The sequence below is a fragment of the Pseudomyrmex gracilis genome, unplaced genomic scaffold (genome assembly GCF_002006095.1).
Source record: "Pseudomyrmex gracilis isolate BER0280 unplaced genomic scaffold, ASM200609v1 scaffold_10, whole genome shotgun sequence".
Classification (NCBI taxonomy): Eukaryota; Metazoa; Arthropoda; class Insecta; order Hymenoptera; family Formicidae; genus Pseudomyrmex; species Pseudomyrmex gracilis.
The window spans coordinates 1,001,951-1,024,553 of NW_018020594.1; the positions used below are offsets into that span (position 1 = coordinate 1,001,951).

Here is a 22,603-nt window from a genome sequence, read left to right on the forward strand (position 1 = left end):
TCAGAAAGTAAAACAATTAGGTTTTGTCAAGTTTTAAAAACTTTGAAATACGCTGATTATTATTTTTCAACTACAGATCTAAATGAATTTATTATTAGTATTACAGTAGTAAAGTAAACCGTAAATAAGTTTTATTGATAAAAACGTGAAAAATATTCTAATTATTAATTTTAAACCACAAATTAGTCGAAATTTGGTCAGTACAAACGAATCGGTAAGTGACAACTATTTTATACCTAGTAAAATTCCTCGGAATATTCTGCTTGTTAAAACAATACAAAAATAAATATAATATAAAATTAATATTACTGGCCAAATACTGGTGAATATTCAAGAAAACTGGGTACGCGATGTTTTAATTTTTACTCGGAACTCTGTGGCACGTGGAGACTGCGAAATTTTTTAAATAATTTTACCGAGATTGTTGTTTTTTTTTCTGTGAGAGTGAAAATTAAAATAAAAGAATAAATCTTTTTATTAGTTTTATTAAATAAAAATAAATAAATAAATCTTTTTATCAGTTCCCAATGAATTAGCATCACATGTGAAATCTCATCGTTTCGCAATTTTTCATTGTCGCACGCAACGTGTGTGACAAGGAATAGTGTTTTAATGTGATCTGCATATGTAAATTACGAATGATGCAAAATGAGATGCATGTTTTATTCAATCATTCGCTGTTTTTATTAAACGGTCGCGACGTTAACTAATTAATAATTTGTAAATGAAAATGGCAATTAATTATCTCATATAATAAACATAGTGTCTACAGAAAGAACATCATATTTATATGTACATAAAACAATTCGTATAAAATTCGCGCGTCTCCATATTATATATATATAATTAATTACTTATTCGTTTTAATTTCGAGCGAAATGAAAAAGTTGTGAAATACATAGTTTAGCTTCGTGCGGACGGAGATTAAACCGACGTGTCGTTAATACGAAGCGATCGCCATTAATCTTCGCGTATCGAGCACTGAAGTTCAGCATCGGCGGGTGATTTCGGCGCACACTTAATTACGTTGCAACAACGCTCGCGAGTATTGCTCGGGGTCCTTGACAGGATCCACCGTGAAGTTTAGACTGAGTTTACCCGTTAATGACTGGGTACATACCAGAGAATGTGCTCAGGTACACCGGTGGCCACGTATTCGCCGATGTTGGCTCATCGGCTTCACGTTGATGAAGAGAGTATCAACGATACGCCAAGAGCAAAGCGATAGGACCTAGTTAGCAAAGACCTCCTTTTTTCAACGCGCGCCGTATAGAGAAGCGCCATCCAATCAATGCTACTCGAGCAAAGACTGTTGATCTATGTAACTTAGTTTTGTGAGTATCGCAAAATGATAGCACTTTGCGCAAATGGGCTGCATTTTCGCGAACATTTACCTTCACAAGAAAAAGAATAATGAATAAAAAAATATTTGTCAGAGATAATTATGTGATAATTATGTCATGAAATAATAAATTAGGAAAAGAAATATACGTTATTTACGTATACTCTCTCTAACTTGCGGTATAAAATTGCGATTTTAAATGATGAACATCGTTTATCATTTACCTGTAACTTATAGATTTTTCGACTTCTTCGTCACGTCGTTCTCTGTATAAATAAGTCAGCAAATAAATTTTAGAACGCACTACATCTACAGAGAAGTTTATCGATCTGCGCGCAAAGCTTATCTTACGTTACCTGTTTTGCCTCCGAAATGCCCGTCCCGACGTTCAATTCTACTGAACTTCATAAAACACGTAGCGCGCGGTGGCATACATTTGAGCGTGAATTGTACGCGTCTTATCTGTTGCAGTTAGATATCCGCGTGAGATCGCGCTTTGTTTTATCGCCGACTGTGCTTGCGCCGAGTAACGAAAACTAACACAACAGGCGCGCCGATAGTTTGTGTACACATTCACCAACGGCGCGCACGCGCGCGTTTTCGCGTCATTATTCAAACGGAGCGAGAACTTTAATCGCGAGAACTTTAATCACGCGATTCCAAAATTATCTAGCCGACGTAGAGAAGAACTTCGCGCCGAGAGCAGAAACGGAGGAAAAGGAATTGCCTCCGCCGGTGTCGTCATGATAAAGCGATTTTACTCGCGCTTGACACTAGACGACGACCCTTTTCGAGGGAGGGTTCTCTCGAAGTTCGCAGGTCTACGCGAGAGGTGAGAGATATCTCAAAGACCTCTCTCTCCCTGCTAAATATCGCGCCCATCTAATTAAAGAAACTGTTACGCGACCTTTATCAAGTCGAACGACACGGTTGACTTAATTCGGCTGTTTTCAACGAAGAAGTTATCTTCTAACGTGTTCTTCGCGCAATTTAATTTCCAGACATCTCAGTAGCGATTTTAGATAGAATTCAATATTTATTGAAAGAGATGCTCCGCTTCATAATCATCGAGGAAGATGTTTGAAAATAAAACGAATCGAAATAGTCATCTTCCAATCCCCATTATTTTGCTCACACTGAGTGAACTTCTGTAACCGCGCGCGGCATTTAAATTTAAAGATTATGACTGTTTTAGTTTCTAATATGAGGATAACATTTGGATGCGCGCGCGAGAGGAATGAGAATATCTCAGACGCTCGAATTTCTCATTTGTTCTAATTGCCAATCCCAAGTAAGTTTAACCGTAGACAGAACGCAGAAATCGATGTCGAGTTTGCGAGAGAAATCAGACAAGCGTCGTTTTGGCGCGCTGAAAATGTGCGGCGAGAGAGAATGTACATATATACGGGACTACGCGCTCTCGCGCGCCATGAAAAATCGATGCGCGTAAAGTATTCTTCTCGCGTGTACGCGAGAAACACTGATACGTATTTGAATCTAATCGACGTAGGTGAGTACCGCCCGTGCTGGCTGGCGGTAACCGGGCCCGCGACACTTTCAATAGCACCGGCGCGTTACGAATGACTGCGCCCACGTACAAGCGTGCATATCGTATTCCAGCCGAGGCGGATACATACGCCATCCCCGTTACACGGGGTGTTCCAGCTTCATCGTCATTCTTTCCGCTCGTTTAACCCTCGACGAATTCATCGATCTTCTTTAACGGAGATTCGGTTGTCGTGGCCTGTCGCAATTTTTCGACTCGCTGTGTTTAACCTCTCGCTATACGCACTTTGAATAACAAAAGTGTTCGAAATAAATTTGCCTAAAGTGGAAAAACTAACACGTGAAATCAATATTAAAAATATTAACAAATCTTTTTTTTTTTTTTTTTTAGTTTGAAATTCTTCAATTCTGAATTATTTGCGAGAGAAATCGAAGATACTTTCGTCCGTCGCTTTTCTTGAATGAATTTTCATAGTACAAGTAGATCGAGACACCGTGTATAGATGCGGTAAAGAATTCGAGCGAGATTTATGCGCGCGTTTTCATTAGACCGCATCGTAGCTGTCGGAGAAGCCAAGTCGATCCCCGCCGACCGGATCGGCATTCCGGCGCGATCGATTTCTCCTTACGTTTCACGGCGATAAATATGTAGAAGCCCGCGTATTGCTTTATTGCAAATTGCGCTCACGCTCGCGGGAGTACTTGAATTCGAGATACCCCAGACTAGATCTCTCGCGAGGCTGAGATTATCGATTCACCACCTCCGCCGTTCCCAGGTGGCAAGTACGCGAGCAAACTCCTATTTACTTTATCGCAAACCGCGCTTATTTATGTGGTATACACGCTTAAACGTTTGTAACTAACCAACAAATTACTCGCGAAAACGATCGACGAGTTTCTTTCAGCGAACTCAAGAGCGAAATCTCCGCTCTTGAAGTTTAACAAACGAATTCTTTGAAAAGAATTTTCGTAACCTATAAAAAAAAATTGATTGAAGATTGACAACAAATGTGCTTATTTCTAAGTGCTAACAATATACGTTTATACGAAGTCCGCTTTAGAAATTATTTTATCAAAAAGCTTTAGCGGTTTATCACCCCGTACTGTGTTTATCATTATGTTCTTTTGCGTTCAACGTGTTCCTAAATCACCGGTGTGGTTAATCGAGGATGCTGTTTATCAAGAAACACCTCCCTGAAAAAATATTAGCTCCCTTAAGGGTACCGAAATAATTCAATTTCAGCTGATAGCGACGAGTCCGCCCTCGAATACCGGCCGCGGATGATGAGGGACGGCGGCGGATAGGGTTGAGTGGTGACGAACAGAGCGAGAAAGAGAGAGATATATATATATGATATATATATGTATATATATATATATAAGGGGTTGGGCGACAGGAACGGGGTTGTAGGCAGGCGAGAAGCGAGTGTGTTCGGAGTTTGAAGCCCTTAATTGCTTTTTAAAACTTTCAAGTTCGAGTTCTCGAGCTTCCACTGCCGCCTAACGGGCGACTCTCATTGCCACCCCAGGTCGCACCCTTTGCATTCTACTTAGGAATGTTCAATATTAGTTTTCCCTATCGGAGGTTGCGCGAGGTTCGGCTAAGACGACAGGCGAACAAGACGGATGCCAGAAGACGAGCGAAGGGTAAAAAAAAAAAAAAAACGGGAAAGGCCGCGAGAGGTGAGCCGTCGATAACTGGACGTCGGGGGGTTTTTGCGCTTCAGGCAATTAACGTTACCTCTGCCTCGAAAGAAGAAGCTACTCTCGAGTATCGGTTTGTCTATTCCCCGAACGCCGGACTTGTCCTTCTTTCGGCGAGAAGCAAACTGCCCGCTCGTCGAAGTTTCGCGTTGCTCTTTCACCCTCCCTCTCTCTTTTTTTTCACGGAAAGGAAGATACTTTCAGCACGCTCGAAAGTTATCCCAAAGGTGGGGAGGGGAGGAGGGCGGCTTCCGCCGCGCCGCGTCAAAGTGGAACGATTGTCGTCGATGTTGACTTCTAGGAGTTGTTCTATAAGAGCGGAGACAGCCGAGACTGTTTGCGTTGGCAATTAGCTGAAATCTGTTGTGATGAAAAAGTATACACCCCTCTCTCTGTAAGCTACTTTACACTTTCGGGAAATTGAGAAAAGTTGTTCAAATGAGATATTTTAACGAGTGGAGAGATTAGTTGTATGAATTATTCTCGTTATTAAAAAGTAAGTATATTAGGTAAGGCTAATAAAGTTTGCGAGTCCGAAGACTTACTGCGGGGAGGTTCATGTTACACATGTCGTCCGTATTATTCTCAAATTCGGATAATCCCAAACCCGTCGCCTCGAATATGTTAAGCGTCATTATGAAGAGATCGTTTTTCACACGAAGGAGGGAGTCGTTCCCTCGCGATCTCTTTTTTTCTTCCTCCAAAACGTTTGCCTCGCACGAAGTGAAGATTTGAAAGCGGGAGAAACGGGCGACATCGAGCTTCTGAAACGGGTCTTTCCCGAGGAAGGAAGAACGCGTCATTTGCTCAGCAAGTGATATCTCTCCACTCTGAAATTGGGGTACGCCCCTTAAATTCAACGACTGTCGCGCGACGTTAGCTGTGAGATACGATTTCTGGGTGTAATACCGAAAGCGAAAGAACATGGTGGGAGGAATTCCCCGTATAGAGGAGAGAAAAGAAGTGGATTTTCAATTTCGAAAGGATATAGACCGTAGTTCGCGTGTTCGCCGTGGATACCGAATGAATCCCATTTGTTATCTCTTTATTGTAATTCCCCTCTTTTGTAGTAACGTCAATATTACATTGATTTCCGGACGAGAAGAAAACGCCGGCGACTTTCTGGCGCACCGAATCAAAAATGTGGATAATTATATATTTGGCCACCGGCAACTTCTCAGATAATTGTTAAACACACATCGCGTTATTCGCATATAAAAAGCGGCATTGTCCCGCTTATCGTCGTTCGGTAAATTGTTTTTAACGTTTTTCGGGAGAAAAACAGGGATGAAAATTCGCGTCGGAATCGAAAGAAGTCTGTGTGCCAACCCTATAGTCGCTTTCGCGTAATAGGGCGAGCTCTATTAAACGCCATTATATAGAACCGCTCTCCCTTCGATCTACTCCGCGCGCTTCCTACGCGCTCTCTTCTCTTTCTATTCGCACTCAACTTTGGGATTCCACGGAGCACGTGGCCCAGATCTTTTATGTTACGGTTTCCGGGAGGGAGCTCGCGCGCCATTTGCCCACATCGCGACTTGACGTCTTTAACTTGCAAAATGGGATCTTCTCCGCCTTGCTCTCACCCTGTTTTCTTTGACCCGACGAGTATTGGAACGGCAATAATTGCGAGCTATACGACTACTATCATTCCCTCCCTCCTTCTTTAACGTAGATGCACGAGCGGAAGAAAGCACGTCGAGTCGCAAAACGAACAAGTCGAAGAGATTTACGGCGCGTGGGTAGCAATGAAACAACAAAGTTGCAAAAGAAACAGTGCTTGAGTTAGAAGAGGATGTGTCTTCGATTCTCAAATCCGATCTGTGTTTGTCTTCTTGCTTATATCTTGTTCTTGCGAAGCAACTACCGTACAGTGCCTATCCCATAGTTTCAAACAGGATCCGTTGTTTTATCTTGTACTCACATATATCTTAGTCGGACTGCTGCTTTTTTTTTTTTCCTGAAAAACGCGCGTTTCCATAAAACTTTGAAATTTATAGCAGACGCTTTAAGTGTTCATTATTCATATCCCCAGTTCTCAATTTCTTGCGAGTCGTAGCTCACAACGCTCGCAACGAGTATCTCTAACCGTAATTGCGGTGATTAACGCGTCTCTTTATGTTTCCCCGAGTTATCACGGGTTTGCACTCGATCCTTCCGATGGAAAATCTTCTCCTCGCTCTTTTCTCGTTGATATACTTAAGGATGCGGCGGGATAGGCGGATCTTTTAAATCAGGATTTCTGAGATCGAGCACGTGGCTTACTCGCATCGCAAATGGCACAGACTCTCGGATCTCACAATAGCTCCCGCGTCCTTTGAACTCGACTATCTAGGGATACTCACGAGCCACTATTTTCCGCGAGACTTCTGCATAAGAATGTATCGAACAAGATAAAGGAGAGGACATTTATCATCACTGCAGAAGAAAATCCCCCGAGCCATTTAATGAAAGCGCATAGTACAGCGCGATATGGGGTGGCAATATTTCAAGCGATTTCGAGTTAAAGCTACATCTCAGATGCTAAATCGGACATCGACTTTGGAGATTTCGCGTTAAAGAGTAATAAAGAGAATAAAAAATTAAGTAATTTAAAAATCTTACAAAAAAAATCTCATCTGCTCTCTCTCTCTCTCTCGTACATGTTTAATTGAGATTCCGACGTGGTAAAGCTCATTTGAAATTCGCCGAAGATGAGACATTATTTATCTGCAAGCATGTCCTTAATATCTTTAATGTTGAAAGATTGATCGTTCTTGAGGCACACCGTACGTATAAAACACTTCGAAAGAGGAACTTGGCCGTAGCTTGATCGAAGACAGGATAACGAGAGTGCATAACGTAGTCAAAGGGCGTCTCCAGAATCGATCGGCGGTGAATCGCGTGATTCCCACCTAGCTGCTTCCAGCGCGCGATGCCCATTTCCCTCCAATCGACCTTCCATCTTGGCCCCGGGAATCTTTCGATTTCGCCCGGATCTGGGTCGCCACGTTATATTCCCCCGTCCCCTTCTCCTTTTCGCCGTTTTCCTTCGAATCAGGCGAGAACGGCGCCCGATTGTCTCAGCCGGTGCTGAAACAAACGTAGGTGCGCCGACGATTATAAGCGGTGGAGTCTAACGGACATGGAGGTTCCTCACGGAGGAAGAAGGTGGAGGAGAGAACGCGACGTGGCGATTATCGAAGAACGTGAATGGGTAACACGTGAGCGGCTTGCAAATCCGTCGCGTCGTCCGCCGATTGCGAGACTACTGTGATTCCGTCGACGATTTTTTCCTTCACATACAAACGTGTCTCGAATGGCGAAGTACGCTCTTAATCTGGGTCTCTGATACTTTTAATGGCGGGACAGAAATCGATAACAATCGAGAATATGAGAGATGTCTGAATTGAAAACAATTCTGTCAAGCAATGTTTCATGTTAACATGTAACGAGTTAAAAATTGATGTCGCGAATGTATATTTTAATAACGTTATGAATATTTAACACGTGATATGATATTTTTGCCGATCTTCCGCCATTCTGTTAATAAAAATGCAGTTTTACAGAAGTCATATGTATGAGAATAATAATTAATCTGTCTAAATAGAATCGGATAAAAAAAAGAAACCATTTCTTCGTATCTTTTACACAAGTTTATTTATAAAAAGATAAAGTTATTATTTTTGAGGTTACAATTTTCCTGTACGTAACTATCTTACAAATAACTTAATACTTCTATTTACACGTTTTTATATGCCCACACACGCTCGCCTCTCATTTTTTTTCTTTCTCTTTAGCCTGTCAGCCTTGTCATTTTCCTTATTTCTACTTGCCGCACGCCGCAATCTACTCTCGCCTCTTTATCATCCTACTATTTCTATTTCTACTTCCCATTACGCTCGCAAAGGGGACCTCCGTTTCCGTTTACTATTTTCTTTTTCACACATTCTTTTTCTTTCTTTCTTTCTTTCTTTCTCTCTTTCTTTCTTTTGTTTCATTCTCACTCACTTATTCTTTTATTCTCTCTCTCTTGCACTCCCAAGCTTTATATAATAAACTTTTGTTTTATTTCCATCAAAATTGTGTGTACAGTTCATATATATTCTCTAGTAATTATCGTTTCATTCTTCGTGTTTTATTAAAAAAAAAGAAGGGACATTGTTGCTTTAAAAACTATAACAATGTTGTTGAAACATTAGCATAAGCACAAAACCTGGTCTGATTACAGCCTCGTATTACCGATTAGTAATAATTGTATTCTAGCGAAATGTGTGTGCGTGCCAATGACATGTTGTGCTACGAATCGGTTAACGAATCCGTGTGTAGACAGTCCTCCAATCAAGCGCGATTGTCCCGAGATGTGTAAGTGGCTTGATCGTGTAAAAGCGACCCCAAGTTTGGCGCGGTCGGACACGTGTACGTTTCGCGGCGAACCGCGACAAGCGAGCCGAGAGCTATACTATATATGTCGCTTGTATTCGGTATATCGCGCGACCACCCTCGATAGAGTTCGCCCTTCTTCTCGGGCTATGAATCGCGTATGCCCGCAATACAGCCGCAGATCATTGACGTGCGTCGAATGGAATTGATTCCCGGGCTTAAGGGTGGCTTAAACCATCTATGGCTGAAAAAGTAATTAAGTCTAGACTTTTTCAATCGCGATGTTATTAAATGCTTTAGGTGCTGTATTATTGTTTGATGCAATAAGTCATATTTTTTTATACGTATGTGACATACTGCTTACCGTAAAATATAAATCGATTTTGTTCGGTTAAAATAAAATGCTGATTTTTGTTTTACCAAAAGACATTACATTAGATTAGCAAAACTAGACAATATATCCCTTAGATCAATATATCTCCTCCCCAACATATATATATTTTTTTTTCTCTAACGTTTTTCTCTCTATAGATGGCTGATATAATAGTTCGGCTGATATAATTTTTGATCGTAAACCTCACGAGAGGTTTGATTAAAAGACGCAGTCGAGCGCGCAATTCTCAGCAGACCTCGTCTATTCGCGTCGTACGGGATGCCTCCTTTCTGGAAGCACCGATTTTTATCGGCGACTCGGATATAAAGGCCCGACCCTTTGTAGCCTCCCCGTTTTTCTATCAATATTTTTCGACAACAAAAAGCGGAAAACGAGGAAAACACCGGTCTTGACTTGGGACCGTCCTTTGTGTTTCAGAACGACACGATGCAAGTGGTTTGGCAATATCACGTGGAGGAGCCGGTATCGGCGGCCGGAATTTTACCCGATCACGGCGCGGTACGGGGATCGAGGCCCTTGTACTTGGTACAGCGAGACGCGCAACCTAGAAGAAACTCGCGCAATCAAGAATCGGAGCCGCAGCTGAAGAGCTGGGATATTTTAAACAAGCAGGTGAGTCGCCGTGTTTATATTTTTTATCTGCGATTTCTTTTTTTTCTTTCATTCTATAGCTGAGTTACAAAGTAACAGAATAGAGAACGGGACTCAAATAATTAAAATTGAATTTTATCTTCTATCTCAAAGTTGGCACATGTTTGTTTGTTTGTTTTCTGCAAAAGTCGTCTTCGGATTCCTGGACTTACGTAACGAAAAATGATATTTCTTGAGCGAAGCAACGATCGCGTTCAACTTTATAAGTGTTACGTGCTCGTAAAAACACGTATATTGTCAAGAAAATATTTATATAACATATACGATGTGATATAAGTAAATGTAATATATAAAGACGTATTCTCTCTGTCGAGATAAATACTTAACTAACTGAAGAGAAGGAAGTATGTCGTTCTCGACGTAATTAAATGAGCGAGTGGGAGAGAGAACAGTTGGCGCACGTTGCATTTATTACGATTCGCGTTATTACGATGGCACGTGACAAGAAATAAGAACAAAGTTAATATTCATCCCGACCGCGGAGAAATTTGCGAGCGCGAACAAAGACGATTAAAGAGTTTTAATTAGAGTTCACGAAAGTGGATCTGCCATCGGCGTTGTGATATTAGACTCGATTTGCGCGAAGGCCCCCAGAAAGACCCCCAAGCTGGTTCTGAAAGGATTTAAAGTAACCGAAGAAGTTATTTTACTCGGACATCGAATCATCGTCGGAGCAATAACTCATTAACTCGACATTTTATCTTAATTCGAGTTTGTTTAGAATTTTCTCGAGTCTCAAAATGTATGTTTAAAGTTAGTTGGTGAACTATTTCTTTTGTAAGTCGATCGAGCGGAACTGTCTCGCGTCGACATTGTGAAAACGTCAACCTCGACGGAGAAAGTCGAGAATTTTCACCGACGAAACAGAAACTGATTCGACGTTTCACGAACGAAACACAAGCCAGCTCGACGTTTTGATATTGCAGAGACACGGCAGATTATTCGTTTATCCAAATCCCCGAGATGCGAACGAGCTTTTTTGAAGGTCTCTCTTTTCCTCTCTCTCTCTCTCTCTCTCTCTCTTCTGCGTTTTGTGTCTGTCAGTCATACAACACGCGTGTAGGTCGCGTGTTGTATCGCGCGCGTGAGATGAATGTTTCGGACGCATTTAGCGTGTTCGGCGTGCGCGTGCGACAGGATTTTTATCGGACACGAAGCGTATAAGCGGCAGGAGTGAGAGAGTGAAAGAGAGAGAGAGAGAGAGAGAGAGAGAGCGCATTGTGCGCCGAATTTATGATGGCATAAATCTTAACCGGGTCACATCCGGCAAAAACTATTCGTTCATTAGCGTCGCCGGGTCGTAGATTACGAGGTCGGCGCTATCGCTGGGAATCGGACAATGCTAATTCTACACCGTCTGCCCCGTCTATGCTGTTTATATCGAGGCCGGAATTGGACCACGCTCGCGTATTCCGCCCGCTGTCCCGCGAAAAAGTGCAAGATCACTCGCTGAACGTGCTGATAAACGACCCGGAAATGTTTACCATGTAATATCGTTTGAGACAAGCAAACGCTGCTTGGCACGGCGTGTATTTGTTTCGCAAACAGGATATATTTGTAGTTTGTCGAATTTTATTATTTTTCTGACGGAATTTATATGACTGCCGAGATTGCAAAACCCTGTTAGAATCGCTGTAGTAGAATAATCGAGATAACAGGTCCTTCTCCTCTTACACTTCGTATGTTTTCTTTTCCGTTTCTTTCTCTTTAAAACAACAGCACGTGTTTGTTTTGTTTCAAACGCCGCGTAAAATTAAAAGGTTCAAAAAAAAAAAAAAAAAAATAAAATAAAAAAAAAAGATAAAAAGAGAAATCTAGCACAGTACGCCGAAGTTCTACGGTACGAATCCAAACATTTTTCATAAAAACTATGCATTCAGACTCTCTCGTAAAAATGATCGATAATACGGCTTTTAGTGTTTGTGCAAGATGGCGGAATATTTAAAAAAGAGGATGAGCAGCGCGCTTCTTTGCAGCATTAGAATATCGTTGACCATCGCTTTATTCCCGCATCTCGACCCGCATCCCCATTTTCGCCGGAATATCGCGAGGAAGTTCTTTCTTAACTTTCCCGGAAGTTGCCGAGCGGTCAAGTAACTTTTGTAGCGCGCTACAATGAATATGAATAGAATAGGCACAAAGAAGACGAAGAAGCTGGTGGTGAGCAGCCGCCCGGTTGCGGCGTTTCTCAGGTTTGCGATATTCTCCCGTCCGTTAAAACTTGCCACTGGTTTGTTAGTTCTTACGTTCTCTCGTTATATATTCTTGAAGACTCCGTCGTCACTTCGTTCTCTCACAAGTTTTGTTCTGACACGTTGAAAATTTCCTTTATCAGATTTAGAGAGAAGAGGATTGAAATTCACAAATAAATAAAGCCATAAAAGTCTATCTGTTCGCTTCGAGGTTTTTGCCATTAAGACACCTCATGTATATTATTGCGCAAATTGCAAACAATATAACAAAAAGAATTTGTGGCCCCGAGCGACGAAGGTAGTCTCCGCGGCTTACAGGCGCAAAAATCGGAAATTCGCTCACGTCGTCTCTTAAAACTCCCCTCGTCGCCCCCGGGCGTCAGTCAGCGTAGCTCGACCGCAAAACAATAAACGCGCTTCTCCCGTCCTTCCCGGTAATCTCGACATCGATAATTTCGCATAAGCGCGTGGGAGAATCCGCCGGCGCGGTTCGAGCGCTCGGAGCGGGAGTCGCGGGAAGGGGAGAATGCGCGAAAAAGAGAGAATTGTAATTTTCTCGAACGCTATACGGTCGCCTGTACGCCCCGCGGCGAGCAGTTTGAAACGGCTCACCAGCACCTACCCTTCCCCACTTCACGCAGTTCTTTTGTATCATGCCGGGATACATTGCAGTAACGGAGCGCGTGATGCTGCTCCATTGATGCACGAAAGCCCACGCTCCGTGAGTAATTCGGATGGGCTCTGAATCTGACTTGTAAATGGTGGATGCATGTGCGACAAGTAACCACTAATAGCTGGTGCGCGTGGTTCTTACTGCGCTTCGCGCGGCGCAAGAAGTTTACAATTTAACTACAAAGCTGCATAACGCAACCAAGTGCAACTGAGCGATAGTACGAAGTGTGTTGCGAGCGGTAACGGGTTTTGAACGAACCAAGGTTCGCATGTGTGTAATATGGTTTATGTATCGAGCGAAACGTGTAAAGCGAAACCGTGCACGCCGTTGTGCACGTTCTTATTCTGTTATACGTGCCGAAAAACTCGCACTGTGGTCTCGCGCACGATGCCGACCGTGCATGAGAACTGCGCAAAATAGTCGCGTGGCGTGGAAGGCTCCCGCTTTGAGACAGAGCGAAATGGGCTCGTATATCACAAAAGTAACTCGCAACCTTGTTACGTAAGTCGCACGCGGCGTCGGAAAATATGGTAATGAATTTCTCGAATATGTTTGCGTTTAACTGCTCTCACTACGTTGTAACAAACCATTAACCTGGCGTATGCACTAAGTAGTACAAGTTCTTTGAATTTTGCTCTCTGCTTTTTAACACTTTCGTTTCGAGAGAAATTTTGTTGTGGAGTCACCCACTTATTTCTGAGAGATGGTACAGCAAGAGATTATTTCAAGAAATGATACGTACGCTTAAGTAATTGCGAAACCGATTTTATTAACTAAAAATGCAATCATTTTCTTTCTTTTCTTTAGTCCAGAATTTAAAAAATACTTATTAGTTTTTGAAGAATTGTCTTCCAATTGGAATTTTTACTAAAAATGTGAGAAACTAAACTCTCTCTTAAGAAAAGATAATTATCCTACCAGAAAAAGTGTGAGTAAATAATCACAATCGATTCTCTCGCTATTGAATGTTGCCACTTTTATCTCGACGCTGAATGGACGTTTCTCGATTCATGTCGTACGAATCAAAAAGCACGGTAATGCCTTTTATACGCGACATTCATAATCAATTGAAAATTATTTATTTTAAAATCACAAACAAACTTGAAAAATAGAAAAAGAGAGTGGAAAACCAACACGTGACTAAAGTCACGTGACAGAGAAGAGAGGAAAAACACGTGACTTTACTTTAGTCACCTGTCTTTAAAAACGTAACTAAAGTCACGTGTTATTTTTCCTCTCCTCCCTGTCACGTGACTTTATTAAAATCTTAGCTCAACTGAACTATCCGACTCGCGTAAGTGACGGTCTGCCTCGCGCGCGAGACACTATCTCTCGCTCCTCTTGATAATATGCTTCTTCGCACTCTTTTTTCTTATGTTACACCATTACATAATTTACAGTTGTTTCGCGCGCACACATATCTTAATTTACATTTTCCTTCTGTCGATACCAAGTATATTGATATCTCTTTGAAACATCGATATCGATACCTCGTATCGACTTTGTTTCCGATGCAATACAACTCTATCCGTTAGAGTTTCGCATGGAATTATACTTAACGAAGTACCATTCGAATTGCTGTGCAGGTTCGTTTACCCATGGGGCAAGACACGCTGCTCTGGTGCCGTGTCCTGGAGATGCCGAGCATTAATCACAAACACCACGTCGTGAAGGTGAGTTCCTGCAGGTATATAACCCGTTTACGGTAGCTCGCGCGCGCCCGACGCTCTCCGACTTGATTAAAGCGAAGGTGGATGCTCTTGTAATGCCGAAGAAACTGCGCGTCGAGTTTGCCTCTCGGCCCTCCTATCCTCGCCCCGTCCTCCTCTGCTCTCCCCACCATTCTCATCGTACGGGAAGAGATACTCTTCAACCTCACGTGTTTTCGCGTCCGGAGATGCAACATCTTCAGGTAGCCGTCCGATAAATATGCCGCGCAAAATGATAATCCGGAGAGGTTACAATGTTTCATACCGGATGATTAATCACGGCCGAGCCACGTTCTCTCGAAGGAATTATTTGATGTACGCGTATGTAAATTAAAAAGAGTATCGATTTCGCGCGTTTCTCGACCGAGAGTTTTAAATAATATTTCGATTACTCACACGTATACAAATGCGCACACGAAGAGGATTAAGCGCTTAATTGTTTTTGTTTGTGCGCGTGCTGTGCATACACACACAAACAGATTGATTAATTCGACTATAAAATTACATCGTAAACATGCAAGCGAGATCCGGTGCGATGACAGGATCAGTGCAGTAAACGCGCCGGATCGTTTTCGTCGTTCCGGCTAGTGGGTTTCACTGCCAACGATGACAGATCGATGCGCGAAATGTCATCGATAAATGCTACAATGACGAAGCAGCCGGTCGTAAAACCCCCATATTACCGCCGCACATCGATCCATCGTCGGTAATAAGTTTCATTTCGATGCAGAAGCGTGCGGTTCTCCAAATCGGAATCGAATCGGCAGTAAAACGCCGAAAGCGGTAAAACTTGTTTGTTGACTGACTTTTGTGTTTGCGCAAATTCCAAACGGAATATTTTATCGTCAAAAAAAAAAACCACGAACGCATCGCAGCACGTTATGCATTTTCAAGTTTCGACATCGTCGAAAGGAAGTGTCGGTATTTATTACTCAGTTATGTTTAAACTGAAAAGAATATGACACGCGCGATGACACGTGACGAATCCTCCGAATGTAAAATATTTGCGCGGGACTTCAACGTGTATACGTTTCCTAAAAGTTTACCTAGTCTCTCGTTCACTTTTTCTCAAATGTATATATTTAACTTGTATCACATGTCGGCAAATAATTCATCAATGACAACACGTTCGTGTATACACATTGACATTTGCACCGTTTGACTTTTGTTCTTTTCGTAAAGCGTATGTGACGGTAATTCAGTAAAATCTCATCTCAGTCATGTTCTTTCAGCTCTTCGATTGTTATTCACAGCGCGATGTAAAGCCGTTGGAAAACCGGAACCGGAATAAGGACGACAAATAAATCGTCGTCATCGCGTCAGTTTGTTTGCGTAAAGAAAATTCGAAGATTTTCTTTGTTCTTTTTATTTCAACTTACCTTCTTAACGTTGATGTTCATATCTGCAGCCGAAACTTCCCAGAATAGAGCTGACGTTGTAGTCCGCTCTATCTAACGCGACTAATCGACACCCGAATCTCGAATCCAATCGCACGTGACTCGACTACGCGATGCGATTGCACTGTGGCGCGGCATTCGAAGGACGGGCGATTAGCCTTCCGCGATAACTCTCAAGCACTTGAAACGCGGACGCTCATCGCGTGGCATTTTACGAAACTTTTTACTGACGAGGAGTACCGAGGCGTTCCGACGTTAACAGTCAGGTGAACGGCCGTTAACCAGACACTCGGCGGGCTCTTAGTTTGTTCCTATCGAGAACGAATTGAAACGGCACGTTTTCGCCGGTGTAGAAGCGCGAGAGGTGCTCCGCTATGCCGAAGTTCGTTTTTTTCCCAATTTTCCGCTTTAACAGCACTCTTTCTTTAAACTGCACTTGATATCGTGTGAAAAATCTCTTTCTATCGTAATCGATAGTCTCTGTATAAAATAGTTTAAATTAATCTTCAGCTAATCAATTGACATCTCGAGTGTCAACGCAACGATTATTTTGCACTATTGAACTTGTTATTTATAAAACATCACTTTATACGTGTTACAAAATCTTAGATTCAAAAAAGTTAAAAAACGTATTCGACTAAAAAAATATCTGTCTTGCACAAGCGTGTAAAATTGAAAAAAAAAATTACACGCAAATAACAAACTCGCTTTATTTCCATCGTAAACTCTTGCGACTATACTATAAGTTATAAAATAATTTTAGATTCAAGAAAATTAGAAAAAATTGTCGATTAAAAAACTATTTGTTTTGCGAAAGCGCATAAAATTGGGAAAAATTACACGCAAATAACCAACTCGTTTTATTTTCATTGTAAACTCGCGGTTTGTTCCGATCAATTCAACGTCGGCTCTTAATAAGATTGCCAAGATATGCAGTGTTCTCTCGAGTCATGAACATATCACAAAGACAACCGAAATGCTCTCGACATTAATCCTCGTTACGAGCTTGTATGCCCGTTCTTGTATTTCAGTACGAACCAGTTATTCAGCCGGGAAGCCACCAATACCTGCACCATATGACCCTGTACGAGTGCCGCGGAGATCAAACCGCATTGGAATCCGCGGCCGAAACGACCGGGAGTGTGTGCTACGACGATTCTGATAAACCCGCATTCCAGTGCAACACGATTGCGGCCACTTGGAGCCTCGGTTCTGAGGTACGTCGAAAACTTCACTTGTGCTCACACACGAAGACCTCGATGCGATTCTCAAATGTCGCTACATCGGCGAGTTTCCGAGAGTTTGTGACACGTTGCCAAAATCCGCAGAATAAAGACACACAGAAAAAGATGATAACCTTTAGAATCTATTTATTTATTATTATTTTTTTATATATATATTTATTGCGTTTTCTATGTGCAGCAATTGTTATTTGTTAAAATTTTTTTATTAATATAATTTTCTATTACTATAATACATATATAAAAAAATACACTTAGTTGTCGCATCGACGTTCCCGTTGTGAAAGAATAAAAGTAGCTATATATCGCAATGTTATTTTACTATAACGATCGATTGAAATGGAATTCGTTTCTCTTTTAAAAAAATCTGTGAAAACGAAAAAATGTAAACCTGCAAAAAAATATTCAAAAATTTTTGTTACATTTTGCTCTTTTGTTTGCAAGTGAGAGAGCTTGTAATGCTTACAACATCTAATTTTCGACGTACAAAAGCTCAACTCTTCGTTGACAAGTGTTACACGCGTATAAGACACGTCCGGAGTTTCATGATAATTCCGAGTTCGGTGTAATGCATACCAATGTGGGAACAGGAATGCTACGAACTTGTTTCTTCGTGGTTATCGGAAATACGAACACATTGCAAAGTTGCAAACTGATCGTGAAACGTGTCGAGATCTTGTAAATGATTTTCAGAACATTAAATGACAAGTGATAACAAGACGTTACTTACATGAATATTTGTTGTAATACTTGTAATCATTGATGCGCGCGCATACATATTAATCCGTTGTTTATCTCTTTACGCGCGCGTTCTATTTTCTTTTTTAAAAACAATATATTGATAATATTTAGAAAACTGTTGACGATTCTATTTGCTATATTTATAATAATAATGTTGTCACATATTTCCACTTTTATAAGTAAACTAAAAACTAATCAAGGATGAAATAATATATATTTTCTCAAGTTATAAAAATTCTAGCTAAATAGAAAAAGTTTATGAATCTCCGTCCGAGTCTTCAGAGTTAAAAAGGGATAAGAGAAAATCTCATTAATAATGCAAATAAATGAAACGCGGACGATCGAAATTTACCGTGGCTGCATTAATAAATGCAGATCCGAGACGCTTATTAAAGCAGTGATTACTGCGCGCGCTCGCGCGAATTCTCGAATCGGGCGGATCGTTATCTCGCTTCGTCATCAGTATCTGAAAATTAAAATTTAAGTCGAGCGTAATACGCGTGTACGCGCATCGTCAATAAGGATACGAATTCCGCGAGCGACAATGTTCATCGTGGGTCCGCTGATGGATCGAGGCGTATACCGATTACCGAGGCTGGAACGTTGTTCCGGCGTAAGGAGGGGTCGAGATCAGAAACCGAACCAGATCGGACGAGCTCAGCGGACTCCCGATCAGAACCGGACCGGCGTACTCGCCGACGGTTCTTTTCGTTTTTTTTTTTTTTTCTGTTCACCGGCGGCTTCTGCATAATCCATCGTTTTCTTTCTCTCTTTTCGCCGCACCAGGGCTTTAATTATCCGCCGGAGGCCGGATACGCGCTCAATCCGCACAAGGGGCCGCGCTACTACATGCTGGAGACTCACTACATGAACCCGCAGATGGACGCCTTCATCAGCGACAGCAGCGGGCTGCGTCTCCTCTACACAGATCGGTTGCGCGCACACGACGCTGGCATCCTCAGCGTCGGCATCGACCCAAACTGGCGGCACATTATACCGCCGGGGCAGCGCGAGGTGGTCTCCGAGGGCCACTGCATCTCTGATTGCACCGACCAGACGATACCAAACAGCGGCATCAATATGTTTGCCGTGATCATGCACACCCACCAGCTCGGCAGAAAGGTTCGCCTCCGGCAGATCCGCGCTGGCGAGGAGATGCCGCCTATCGCTGCCGACACCAACTACGATCCTAATTATCAGGAGTATCGCAAGCTTCAGAGGCCAGTCAAGGTGTATCCGGTAAGCACAGTCTTGACTCTAACGTATACAAGAGAGAGAGAGAGAGGGAGACAGAGAGAGAGAGGAAGAAAATTATATGTATGCCTTTTCTATCGTAACATAGATATATCTTTTATTTCAATATGATTATTGAAAGAAAAAGATATCAGATACTGCAATAATCTTAAATTTGTGATTTTATTTTAATCCACCTACATTATTGACCAATTTATTAAACTTCGTCGTCTTCGTCTTTTGCACAGGCTAACGCAATTATAAAATATTTCCGATCAACGGAAAGCGAATCGCGAAGAAGCGGAGAGAAAATCTTGAACTATCCGCGAGATTTTCTTTCCCTCCAAAGTAATCCGAGATTATTCTCAAGAGCCTCGCGAGAAACTTACGTTCTTTACAGTAGTCCTTTAATATATTCTTATATTTTCTGTTCTCTTTCTGCCACGTTGCACACCTCTCTCTCGTTTGCGCTTCCGCAAACGTACTTTCAGCCGCATTATAATCCGCAGCACGTATCAGAAAGTTTATGAGCTTGTTACAAAGTTTATTAACGTACAATAAGTATAGCTTTGATCACGTAAAGTGCCGACATGCTACAGATGCAGGGCATGAACCCGAGAGTTTAATTGTTTAAAGGAGCTCAAACGAAAGAGTTTAAACGCTATTATACGTGTTAACAAAGAGTGAAAACGTTGTTGCAACGCTAAAATTGAGTTTTATATATTCTGTAATATAAATAATCAAAATATTTAGTTTAGTAGGTAATTGAAATATATATAGTAAATTTTTTTAATATATAAATTACACTGTCTATTATTAAAAGGAGACAACAATTTTTCAAGTCTTTTTTCATTTTTAAAATTGATAATGCTCACACGTCAGGCAATGGTTTTTTTCTTGTCAAATTACAGGGTGATCATTTGGTCGCTGAATGCACATACTCGTCCGAATCCCGCCAAGCCATCACGCTCGGCGGCTTGGCAACGAAAGAAGAAACCTGTCTGGTGTCTGCTCTCTATTATCCCCGCATCGATTTATCCCTGTGCTATTCCTTACCTTCGCTACCGACGGTGCTGCACAGCTTGGGAATTCAGAAATTAGTGCCGTAAGTTTTTTTGTTTTTTCACTATAATTACGTCAAAATAAAGAAAATAATAACATGATGACATATTGAAGATAGTACGTCCAAAAAGTTGAAAACAATTATCACCGAATTGGGAATACGATATTTTTGCTAAAACAATATTTTCAATTGTGTGTCAATTTAATTGGGTTAATTGTAAATATCGAGCGGAATGTCCGCGAGTTCTTTCAACCGTTTATACGACACCATGGACTCGACATTTTACTCCCTGGTCGCTCTAAATTGGCTATTAGGGACAGCTCGTACGTTACAAAATTGTCGGCCATCATTAATTCAACGAGCGACAGTTGCGTTGCATCATGCGTTACGCTGGTCCATCACAGTGTTACATATATGTATCATGCATGATTCTCATGATTTATTGAGATATATCGGTTTTTCTTTAAAGTTACTGAACTATTTAAAAACTCTCAATAAAAACTGTCAATAATATTTTAATTAAATGGGGCAAAAACGATGTATATACAATCAATCAAACGTTAAAATAAAAGAGAGCCAGCGAACTATGACGGGACGTTCAACTTTGTTACATAGGAGTTCTAGTCCGGTGAGAATTCAAGAGCCGCAAAAACTGGCGGGCATGACGCTGGAGGACCGATTGGTCAGTTACGACTGGCAATCGAACTTCGAGAGCTTCCAAGAAGCCACTCGCAGCGGTACGTTCAAGCCGTTATGCGGCGGCAGCAAAGGCGCCTTGCCCGGCACGGACAGCCTCGAAGTGCATTATCCGCGCATTCTCAGACCTTACGAGGAGGTGAACGTGCCCTGCACGAAGAAGCCGCTGCGGAACAAGCTGTCGATGATATTGGACGACGACATCGCCGCGCCGGATCCCGACAGCGACGAGTCCAACGCGATCGAGCGGGGTCATCTGGTGCGCAGCAAAGTATCACGCAGCAGCGACGCCGGGCCTACGGCCGGCAGTTCCTGCGGGCGTACGGTTTCCGCGGCTGTGATTCTGGCCGCCGTCACCATCGTCGCGGGCGCCGCGTTCAGGTGAACGTCACCATAGCTCGGCCAATTCTTCAAGTTCTCTCGGATCGTTCTGGTGACTGTCCATCGCGATCAAACGTTCGTGACGGACCGAGCAGCAACAGCGGCGGCAGCAGCTGGAGCTGAAGTGTGTGTGTAAACGTGCGTGTGCTCGCGTAAGTACATATAGGTACATGCCAATCTCAGCAACGCAAAACTTAGCCTTAGATAGGCACTATCGTTCTCCGACCGAGCGCGCCCGAGATTGGTCGAGAGATTCGATCGTGGATTTTTTTTTTTTGTCCTTTCGGAGCGATGCGGAGTGATTTTTCTGACGATACGACTGACAGCTGGCGAGATTCCTTTCGAATATCGCGTGATTTTATTCGATAATGAAATTTACAATCGCCGTACTGTTTTTTTGTTATATCGACACCAAAACGGTGAAACGTTCCACCGGTTGGCGGTAAAACGATTGAATTTAATTGATAATATGTGTAATTTGCAAGTGGTGTAAGGAGAGGGAATTTACTGAAAACAGATTTGTGAAACTGATATAACGCGTAAGTTTACACTTTTGCATTTCATGAAATGTATTGTGTTTCACAAGACTGCAACAATTCGTACAAAAAAAAAAAAAAAAAAAAAAATTCAACTACACATACACGAGCGAATCAGATGGTGGCTGTTATGAAATGTTTCGGAATCTATTTTTCCAATCGAAATAATTTCATTTTTCAGTTGTGCTACTACCACTATTGTGACACAGCACAATGCAACAAAAGAGGACAGAAAAATTTCGATCAAAATCGCATTTCCGAAAAATTGCGCAACAACAGCTACACGTCCCAGGAAAAGTTCGCCAGCTTTCGGTCGAAAACGAAAGAAATTTCGCAAATTGAAAAGAACAATTGCAATTACCATTCGATTGGTATAGATAAAAACTATATACATACATATATCATAGAAGATGTAGTGGAAATTATCGATTCCACGTTATCTCGACTTATAGGTGTTGAAATAAAATTACGGTAATTTTACGTGGCATCATTGAAACTATGTCATCCGCTAAATATGATGCTCGGTTTTACTAGCAAAAAAAACAAATCATTAGCTCTCTTCTTCCCAGTGTACAATTTATATATATAACACGCTTTACGTATTAAATTCAAACAAAAAAGAAACGATGTAAAACTAAATTACTCGAAATAACTAAGGCTCTTTCTATTCAGAAAATATTAGAGGAGATGAGAAGTTTTGAAGACTTGACTGTCGTCGACAATAGTCGACGGCCGCACAACGTATCTGTCTACGGCCGAGCGTCGACTTTAGTCGACGACGC

The 22,603-nt window shown here is 41.9% G+C and overlaps 1 protein-coding gene across 1 annotated transcript in view; it reads left to right on the forward strand.

The window, feature by feature from the left end:
- The window catches only part of LOC109862371 (MOXD1 homolog 2), a 191,172-nt gene extending 169,261 nt beyond the window's left edge, over window positions 1-21,911 (forward strand). The window contains exons 4-9 of the mRNA XM_020442406.1: window positions 9,726-9,920; window positions 14,411-14,497; window positions 16,962-17,147; window positions 18,699-19,151; window positions 20,057-20,250; window positions 20,824-21,911. Coding sequence (XP_020297995.1) covers window positions 9,726-9,920; window positions 14,411-14,497; window positions 16,962-17,147; window positions 18,699-19,151; window positions 20,057-20,250; window positions 20,824-21,289 — 1,581 coding nt within the window. The 3' untranslated portion in view covers window positions 21,290-21,911. The remainder of the gene's footprint in view (window positions 1-9,725; window positions 9,921-14,410; window positions 14,498-16,961; window positions 17,148-18,698; window positions 19,152-20,056; window positions 20,251-20,823) is intronic.
- Window positions 21,912-22,603: the final 692 nt, after the last annotated feature.